Source organism: Sphaeramia orbicularis, chromosome 17, assembly GCF_902148855.1.
Source record: "Sphaeramia orbicularis chromosome 17, fSphaOr1.1, whole genome shotgun sequence".
In the NCBI taxonomy this organism is placed as follows: Eukaryota; Metazoa; Chordata; class Actinopteri; order Kurtiformes; family Apogonidae; genus Sphaeramia; species Sphaeramia orbicularis.
In genome coordinates, this window is record NC_043973.1 from 26,894,030 (window position 1) to 26,904,848 (window position 10,819).

Sequence of the window (10,819 nt, forward strand, 5' to 3'; positions counted from 1 at the left end):
CCCCCACAGTGAGCAGAGCTGCTTCTAATGATCACCACATGCTAACTTTCTGTCTAATGCCAGCACTGAGGCACATGCAGCTCCAAACTACATCAAGCCCACAAAGGGGGGAAAAGGCAGGGCAGTTTACTTTGCACAATCATCAGGAGGTTAAATCTCAGCTATGCACAGAGAGGACAGGACAGGTTCAAGCAAATAATTGCAGATAGTTAAGAGACTGTACTGGGGTGGGATTGGGGGGGGGGGCATATACTAGTAGGAATTATTTTTAAGAAGTCATGCAAACACTGACATTACTCTTTGGGTTGCATTTAAAACAGAAGGAAACAGGAGTGTGAATGGGGCTGGCGCTGTCCATGGTGCTGAACTGAGCATAGACAGAAACACAATAAAAGCGACAACTTTCTACATGTGACTCATATTTACATAGAAGGATATGGCCATTCAATGATTTTCCTCGCGTATTTCCGGATGATGTTGTCCTCTGCGAATATAAAGAGCGACCTGTTGACGGTGAGGCAGTTCTGCCGGTGGGGGACAGGGTTGTACAGAGCCATGGTCCGGGCCCGCTGAGCCTTGGCTTGTTTCATGGAGGCGGTAAGTCCCGCCGCCGCCGCGTCCTGACCGTCCGCGCCGCGCTCCGCATCCCCATCCCCGGAGTCCACCGCGCTGGGAGCGGGTTCGTCTCCAAACCGAGCCATTCTACAAAGAGATCAAGACACCGCCGGCTTTAGAGTGCTTTACTCAAGGCGACTTCGAGTAGAGATTAAAAAAAAAAAAAAACATGTGAAGTGGGTCTAGCGATCCACCTTCGATCCTCTGAAGAACCAAGATCCCCCCCCAAAAAAAGTTGATTCTTATAACTCCATTTCCTCAAGACGCATGCTTGTAATACTCATTTCGCTCAAAAAGTCATCGACATCCATTTACTCGGTGGTGACTGAGGTACACATACAGCAAGCGCTCAGCATCTCTGTTATCCAATCTGCTTAACAGCGGGTTAGAATCAGCTCTGAACAACTTTTAATGTGTGCGCGTCTCTACACTCGGGCAACGAAGCGAGAGGGGGAAAAAGAAAAAGATCCACTGAGTTACCTTGCAGTTTTCTATCACCATCCAAGCTCGATTGGATTCGACAAACCGGTCGCTGTGGGATCAACTCTGTGTTTACCAAACAGACAGATCCGAGAGAAGTCTTCGCAAACTTTACGCATCTTCTCCACCTGGTGAACTCGCCCAAAAGGAAGATCTCGTTTTAAAGGAAGCGCCGATCAAAGAATGTATAAAAATGCATGAAGTCATGATCTGCTCAGTCGGAAATGTAGCAATAGAGTCGCAGGATCTATCTTATGTTAACACTTGCAGGGAAATTATCAGGGAGCCAGGAGCGCATAAGCACCAGCCACCCCCTCCCACAGTGATCCATGATGGCGATTTCCAAATTCATCTGAATGAAAAGTGGAAGAGAGGAGGGACATACATTTTGTTACCATAGCAATTAGAGTTTGCTGAAGGGGAGAAAAAAAAACTGTTTTCTTAAAAAAAAAAAAAAATAATACTAATAAGAAAAAAAAAAAAAAAAACAGCCTATATACATTTGAGGCTGTGTGGGTGTGTGGGTATGTGGTTTAAAACCAATTATGTAAAGATGTTTGTGGGTGCTGTGGCAAAAGCTCAGAGTCAGAAAAAGAAAGGCGTGAAAAAACACCAATACAATAACAAGAGACAATGCACAGAAAAAGGCAACAAGTGGACAAACAAGTACATCCGCTCACCTCATGCACCCCACTTGAATCCCTACAGGTAATTTATAGAAAATGACTCTTCTGTCCCATGTGAATATTGTGAGTGTACTTTAAAAACATTCACCATTTGCTAGTCAGACAGCATTGTCATATTTTCATTAATGAAGACAGACTTGCACTATTAAAACATTTAAAACTAGGCCATTGTGCTAATATTGGAGTAAAAGTCAGGCGTAAAAATAGAGCATGAAATAGATCTTAGGGCTGCTCCCTTTTTGAGGGAGAAGAGAAGAAAGCAGGGTCTTTTTCACACTCAGTGCCACAAGTGAGACCTCATTAGGCAACTGGGCTCTCTCGCCCCATCTGCTGCTCTCCTCCCTTCCCCACTGTTTCCTAAAGATGACCATTCCAGCCCCCACAGACATGATATTATTCAGCCATGGATGGTTTCATGCCTGGAAGTGCAGTTCGACATGTTAAGTAAACGCAATTAGAATCCAACTTGCTCGCAGCATCCATCCACTTCAGATATATCATGCAGTTTATGTCATCGATCCTGACACAAACATCACCGTGAGCTGCTGACTGACGGACTCAACTGTGCAGCACAAACCAGGTATCAGCATATGAAGATGGGAAAAGAGTGAGGGCTCAGACGGGGGGGGATTGTGAAAGCAGCCAAGAGAGTGACAAATTTATGCTTGGCAAACATGTCGAGATCTGGGGGAGAAAAAAAAAATAGATTTAACAGGATCTATGAATAAGTCCTTAACTAAGCTCCAAAACTCAGCCATGAGTCTGTTACCTCCTCTTCCTAATCTGCATGAAGCAGCCGGGTGTGTCAGTTCATGCAAAGCAGGAGAGCAACAAAAGGCTACACTGACCTATCAAATGCAAAATGTGAAAATAACATGTAATTAGCATGTAATATAATTTTATCTGTATGCAAACACTGCTACTGCAAGTATTTCTACATACCACAAATTAGTTTGTCACTATATATTGCTCATTTCTGTTAAAAAGCCCATCGTGAGCACTCATTAAAAACATCATCTATGTAGCCCAACAAAAATATTTGTCCATCTCTGTAAACAGTATATCTCTCTCTCCCTCTCTGTCTCCAGCTCTCTTTGCTGTTGTTTCCATAGCGACATAGCTCTCTTGAATTCCTGCTCCGTTCTTTTCATTCTGCCAACAAAAGCCATGTTGCACAATAGAGCAACCTCTTCCTACAGAAATCTGTTTCTCCTTACAAATACCCCCCGCCCCGTGAAACAACACCCCACCCTCCACCCGTCCGTCACTGGACATCCTTAAGAAGCAGCGATCCAACACACTACAGCACCGTCACTGTGCTGATAATCCACTCTGTACCGGTGACCAGATGCAATCAGCTTTCAGGGCATTTGGCTTTTGTTCTGCTTTCGCTCACATCCTACTCAAAGTCTTCTGAAAATAGCTGCATAAACTGTAACAGCAAGAGTAGAAAAGTAGAAACACTAACCAAACTTTGAAACAGATGAAGGCAGCAGGAAGGGGCATGTTTAGCTGATAAAGGGTGTTTTAGATGTCTAACAGGAAAACAATTTTGACAAACCAGAGGTGATGTAAATGCCATAGATGCTGCACAGTCCAGGAAAGTACATATTCTGAAAGTCAAAAGAAGATGAAGACAGATGAAGTAGGGCTGCAGGTGACATATACTGTGAGTTAAAACGTTAATGGGCGTACTTTGTGGCAGAACTCTGAAGAGCATTTATATAATTACAGACAGGCTTTCACCCAGCATTGACTAGAGTGGTTTTAGCATTTTATTTTTCTCTCTGTTCCCTAGCAACAGACATCTTCTAGTACTGAGTTATGTCAGTTTAATTTGACCAATAAACTGCTGCTTCTATTAAGAAGACAATATTTTACAATCTTCGAACATATTTACATTACACTTAGAGGTTTCAGAGAACCCAAAGAAACCTGCAAATAACTGAAATACTACACATTGTGCGTATATATATCAATGAGCCTAGAGTTAAGGTTCTGCAAAAGACCTCAAAGGAAAGTTTTGAGGGTAAAATACTCATATTCTCCTTTTGTACAGAAATGTCCCGTCATGCATTAATTCATCAGCAAAATATGTCAGTTACAGTCATTTAGCATCTACGTCCAAATGTACTGCTAAACATCATTTGCTGCTTCCCCTACTGATCTTCTACTTTGATTCCCTAGCATCCCCTAATGGACAAATAACCACAATGCATGTAGTCCTCTTAAAACCATTTGGCTTTCTTTCTTAGAGCATCTTTTAATATTTTTTTAATGTACTATAACTGCTCGTGCTAACAACAAAAACAGACTTAAAATAAAATATGCACTGCTCTAACCAGTGGAGTAAATTCATACACTGGCACCCATGATAAAAAGAGAAAAAGATGGAGAATGATGAAGCGAGGATGACATTACATCAGTAAAGTGGATGTGGAGTGGGTGGGGGAGGCACAACACAGTAAAAGGAAAGCAGGGTTTATGGGAGGAAGAGGAGGAGGGGGCCTGTTGGGGGCTCGGAGGTGATGCTCACAGAGTACCACTCCACATTCAAGTGGCAGTAAGCTGATAATCAGAGCGATGTGGTTTGAGAGTTCAAAGGTTCCCTACCAAGCACCCTTAGCTCCACCGTTAATAACATCACCCAGCATCTGATTACGGTAAACCACAGGCGACTGTGTTACACGCACCGGGTGTTTAAAAAATCACCGATTTCCATCCCACTGTTGTTCCCATCGCTTTCAGTGGGAACGTCTTTGGTGATTCATTCTTGGAACTGTAGCAATGATGGTAACAAAAGCATCTGCATATGTATTACTATGAGCACCCTTTGAAATAAGCACTTTGTATCTAAGCAACAAAACAATAATATTGGTCATACTTAACGCAGCGATGGTCAGTCACTTGAACCCGTGCTTTTTCAATACTGCTTGTACATTTCAGTCCAGTGGAGGGTACAAAGACTTTAAGCCTTGTTATTTAGAAAGGCACACTGCTTAGCACATTTTTATGACTATCCAATAGCAAATATCTGAACACTCAGACTTCAACATGAGAATTCCAGCTTTAGTTACTCAGATAAAACATCTAAGGATTAAAACCTGATGATGGCCTGAATCTTTGGCATTTCATGGTCACTACATCAAGGTTTTTGCTTCTAATAACATTTACTTTAACATTAGTAAAAGCTTCGATGCTCAATTAAAGATCCAAGCAGTATAAAAAAAACATGCTAAAATCAGGAGAGGTGGCCCTTTTACATTAAATCATGTATTTGATTCCTATTACTATAAAAATTAAAAGCCAGAAAGAGATGAGGTGAAGGAGTATAATGGCGACACCTCTGCTATGACAGGTGCAAAAGGTTTATTGACTCAAATATTCAGAGACTAATTATAATTCTACAAATGGAATATTTTACATCCTTTCACCTGGCTTATTTCATGTCTTTGAAAGCACCATGACCTTAACTCTAGTATTTAAAACTAAAGTTCAATGTCTTTTCAGCGGTGAGGTTCAATGGACTGACGCCTCTAAGTTCAGTTCTACCCAATGTGAACTGTTTTCCATTAGGATTTTGATCCTCCTCTGTGGAGATTTATCATCTTTACACATTCAATTTAAAAGGAACTCTTCACCTCTGAATCTCCTTTATACTTACTCCCACTCCTTCCTGCGGGCCTGTGGCGTGCTCTGAATTTTGTGAGCCTGGTGAGCCATGATGATGTCCTTCTGCTCCACAAGCCCTCCACGCCGCCGATGCATACCATGGGGGCTCAGAGACCCTGAACCCTGGTCGGAGCCCTCATCCCCGGCACAAGGCACATCAAAGCTCGCTGCTCGAGGGGGCAGCCCCAAGCATTCTGGGACTGCATGAGGAACCTGCAGGGAGGAGGAGCGAGCCCCTTGTGCCAGACCATGACGGGCGGTGAGGCTGGATTTCCTCCAGGCTTCGGGCTCGGGAAGGGAGAGGGAGGACTGGCCACGTGTCGCTATACCCGGACTGTATCCAGACGGAGAGTGACGGTTGGGCGTGAGGGAACGGGAGAGGGATTGGTCTGAATTGGTGAGCATCTCTACGAAGGCTGACAGCCGGCAGTTTCACCATAATGCTAAAAATGGAACAGAAAAAGAAAAAAAAGAGTTGAAAAAGAGGTTGTTTCAGAAGACCACCACCTTGCTTTGATAAAATACAGTAACTTGTTTCAGGGTCAGCTTTTATAAATGTCTCACTTTTGTACTAATAACTGTGTAAATCGACATGAGTTTGGAGTTTGGAGGAGACATAATGGTGCACCAGATGATTGTTTGCAGAATAGAAACACTCCTTTCCCACTGAAAACTACTTTAAATTCACATTAAAAGCTGCAATTTGTCTGCTCTTTTTCTAAACTGTTACACTGCAGTAGGGTCTTCAATACAATCAGTGTATATGTTAGGATGAACAAAAGATTTCAATGATCAGCCATGCAGAAATAGAACAGTAATAGTACCAGTGGGCGGTATAAGATTTTGTACAGAAAGTAGAACTAGTGAAATAAATGGGGAGACGTTTAAAGAGGAAGGATTTTTTGTTATATATCAAAAAGCATCACCAATATTATGCTTTCTCTACCCATTAGAGCAATAAAAAGGACCAGTTAAACCAGCTCTTTGTTGCTTTTGTTATCCAGTTATGCAGTGTTGTATATATGTGTGTGTGTTTACATGAGACACAGAGATATGGGGGACAGGAGGTGGCAAGGCCAGGAAAAAAAATCAAGTTTAAAGCAACTCAGTCAGAGACAGACGAAACAAGGCTGTTTCCACCGAGCCAAAGCTGAAGGGAAGATGACTGAGTGTGGGAGAGCAAAGCAAAGGCACAGTGAGTCACTCATCAGCAGCAGAGCTTCTCAGACATGAACTGGACACAGTCTGAGTTGAGCTCTGCCCTACACTACAGAACAGCGCTCGTCTGAAAGCTGCGAGAGGCTACAAGGTCAGCGCGCACATTTACACGGGTGGCTAGATAGCAGCTTTATGCCTTTTATGGGTGGGCTGCTTTAGATTTTAGCGCAGCCATGCCAAGATCAAAGATGCAGACGGGTGGCAAATGAAAGGAAGAAACACAATAGGGTGAATTAGTAAACTGTGGGACCACGTGGACCGGTTTCAGAGCTACTTTAACCCTCAAAGACCTATGAGCAATTAATTCTCTGGTATTTTTCTATTCGTTTAACCTTTTCTATGTGATCTATCACCAGTTGTTATAAAATTATCATCTGTATTTCGCATTTTTTTAGGTATTTTCCTATATTTAGTCTACTAATCTTGTAGATGTTCTTCAGGTTATTAACATCAAAACAGAAAACTGAAGAAAAATAGACTTTTTCAGAAATATGAACCTAAAAAGTATCATCTCTATCCACTGTCTTTTATCAAAATACATGAATTTTACTGATGAATCAATGTTGCGGAATATGATGGTGTTTCCATGTTCACTTCGGGGGCTCTGAACATCCACATAGGTCACATCTGATGACCATAAAAAGCTGAGAAACTGTATTTTACCTCAGTTATTTGCATGTATTTATAGGATTAGAGGATCAGAAGTTGTTAAACCTTGTAGATCAGTAGATACTTTTGGTCTACAGTGGATGTTGAGGTTTTTGAAGGTTAACAATGAGGGATGGACATCTTTCCAGAGACACATTGGTCCAAAATCTCCAATAGGCGTTCAGCTGGGTTTGGATCTGTTGAAATAATATGATGATGTTTCCACGTTCACTACGGAGGCTCTGAACGTCCAAATAGGTCACATCTGATGACCATGAAAAGATCCCAAACTGCATTTTACACCAATTATTTCCATGTATTTATAGGATTAGAGGATGAGAAGTTGTTAAACCTTGTAGATCAGTAGATGCTTTTGGTCCACGGTGGATGTTTAGGTTTTTGAGGGTTAACAATGAGGGATGGACATCTTTCCAGTGACACATTGGTCCAAAATCTCCAATAGGCATTCAGCTGGGTTTGGATCTGTTGAAATAATCACCATCCAGTGAACCCTCTTACCCTGGAAGAGACCACTCCCATTCTTTTTTTTTTTTTTCCCACTGATTTGTCACCTGTCTGCATGCTTTATCTTGTACTATCCACCCAGGAACTACAGATGAATTAAACATCAGAGCAGCTGTATCTATAAACACCTTTTTAAAAAAAAGAAAGAAAGAAAGAGGGGGGTCTTACCTGCAGGGTGGATCTCTGACATCTGGATACTAACACAAACACAAATGAGATGAATCAGGAATGCCTTGAACATCCACATCCAACTGCCCACAGACAACAATTATCCACTTTATCTGTACTGATCATTAAAGTTCAAAACACTTGTGTGGAAATCCTGCTCGGGTTTAGATTCCTCTCTTAAACCCCCCTGGCTGTGCAGCTTCTGTGGAACCCACGGAAACAACAGGCGGCCCCTCCGTTGTTCTAACTGTGCGCGCATCAGCTGGAAGTCGGTAATCGATTCAGAAATATATTAACCAGCCTCTTAACAGGTATTGATCATTAGGATACCGTTCCTTTTATTCTTCAGGAGTTCACTATTAGACGTGCAAGCAAGTGACGAGAAAAAAAAAAAAAAAACACGCACCATAAATAGATGAAAGCTGCAAAAAAAAAAAAAAAAAAATCTTCTGTGGAGGATGGAGACTATTACGCGCGCCTAAGGAAATAACGCATCAATTAACTAATGACAGGATAAATGAATTTAACAGGTTTACCTTCAGGTGTAACGCTCTTCTTCATTGTCAGAGAGAAAGAGCTCCGATCAGGTGGATCCTAAATTCAGCTTCTCAGTCCAAGTTTAGTGATTTGAGGCTGATTTCGCGAGGATTCCTTGAGTGATGATTACCGCTGCATGGCTATAAATACTGTGGGGTGGATAGGAGCCAGAGGAGAGGAGCACAGATGAACACAAACAGGCATGGGGACAGGAGCGAAGCGTGGAAACATTCCCAATCATCTTCAGTAGCTGCGGTGATATGAGTCACTTAAGCTTATATGGTTCAGGATAAATGGCTGTGTGTCTTCCAGCCTTATTTCAGATGACAAGTGTGTGTTGGGCTGGAGGACAACATGGACTCTTCAGTGGAGGGAAGTTTTTCACCATATCAAGACATCAAAATGAGTTCATTGGAGGAGATAAACGCAACAGGTCTGCATGCCCTGCACTTGAAGTGTGTATGTGTGTATGTGTGTGTGTGACAGGTCTGACTCGGGTACATTTACCACTAGATGGTGGACTATTGCCACACACCTGCGAGACACAGCAGGTTCCTCAAAAAAAAAAAAAAAAAAAAAAAAAAAAAAGAAAGACCTTCAGCCCTTAGGTTATATTCACCCTTAAACACATAAAACTATTCTTTTGGTGACTTTCAAATCAGTGTCTGTCCACATTTAAGTGATTTACACACTATTTATGATATTATTATCCTCTGCATCTTGCATTTTCAGTCAAAATCAGATATTTTATTATACAGTTACAGGAAAAAAAAAATGAATAGACCACCCTTGTTTTCTTCAATTTCTTGGTCATTTTAATGCCTGGTATAACTAAAGGTACATTTGTTTGGACAAATATAATGATAACAATAAAAATAGCTCATAATAGTTTAACCCTTTCATGCATGAATTATGAGAACCTTAGTCAAGATATTTTTCCTGAGTGTTTTTATTCCTCTTTAGGCATGAAAAAAAATGTGATTGAGTTTTTTTTTTTTTTTTTTTTTTGTTTTGTTTTGTTTTGTTTTTTTTTTTTGGGGGGGGGGGGGGGGGGGGTTGAGGAGTTACAAATATGTCTACTCAGCTGGACACCATGCATTTCATTTCTGAAGCAAAGAAACATGTATTTAAAACCTTATATCAGAAAGGGATGTGGAAAACTGTGTGATAAAAACATTTTTAATGCTGCTAATCAGATGGTTTCTCACATTTTAACATACCCTAATACTAATTATTATTCACTTCATGGAGACAATATGCAAAAAAAAGCCTTTTTGCTTAAAAAAAAAAAAAACATGTGTTCATTACAGTCTAATAACAATAATTAGCAATTGGTTTCTGCTCAAACATGTTACTGCAGATCAGGTTTATTAAGACCAGCAAAGTTACAGTAGTGGTATGAAAGTCAGTGTATGAGATGATGCATAAGCGACCACTGTGTTGGCTGATATGGAACTAAAACAACAAAACCCATGAATATACAAGAAAACAGCTGTAGAATAACTGTCAACTGTAGTGACCACTGAGCATGAAAGGGTTAATTTCAGAGCTGATATCTAGCCATTTTCCATGTTTTCTTGATGATAACCAAAATCACTTCAGTTCGTACATCAAGGTTCCTCAAAAAAAAAAGATGAAAAACCATCAGCCCTTAGGTTATATTCACCCTTAAACACATAAAACTATTCTTTTGGTGACTTTCAAATCAGTGTCTGTCCACATTTAAGTGATTTACACAACATTTATGATATTATTATCCTCTGCATCTTGCATTTTCAGTTAAAATCAGGTATTTTATTATACAGTCATGGAAAAAATTATTAGACCACCCTTGTTTTCTTCAATTTCTTGGTCATTTTAATGCCTGGTACAACTAAAGGTACATTTGTTTAGACAAATATAATGATAGCAATAAAAATAGCTCATAAGAGTTTAATTTAAGATCTATATATCTAGCCATTTTCCATGTTTTCTTGATAATAACCAAAATCACTTCAGTTCGTACATCAAGGTTCCTCAAAAAAAAGATGAAAAACCATCAGCCCTTAGGTTATATTCACCCTTAAACACATAAAACTATTCTTATGGTGACTTTCAAATCAGTGTCTGTCCACATTTAAGTGATTTACACAACATTTATGATATTATTATCCTCTGCATCTTGCATTTTCAGCCAAAATCAGGTATTTTCTTACACAGTCACGGAAAAAATTATTAGACCACCCTTGTTTTCTTCAATTTCTTGGTCATTTTAATGCCTGGTAAAACTA

At 40.5% G+C, this 10,819-nt stretch overlaps 1 protein-coding gene across 1 annotated transcript in view; it reads right to left on the reverse strand.

Moving 5' to 3' along the window:
- LOC115437870 (voltage-dependent R-type calcium channel subunit alpha-1E-like) overlaps positions 1-8,655 on the reverse strand; it is a 74,066-nt gene extending 65,411 nt beyond the window's left edge. The window contains exons 1-3 of the mRNA XM_030161243.1: positions 8,549-8,655; positions 5,446-5,896; positions 439-702 (exon numbers count right to left, since the gene is read on the reverse strand). Coding sequence (XP_030017103.1) covers positions 439-702; positions 5,446-5,858 — 677 coding nt within the window. The 5' untranslated portion in view covers positions 5,859-5,896; positions 8,549-8,655. The remainder of the gene's footprint in view (positions 1-438; positions 703-5,445; positions 5,897-8,548) is intronic.
- Between the last annotated feature and the right edge of the window lie 2,164 nt (positions 8,656-10,819).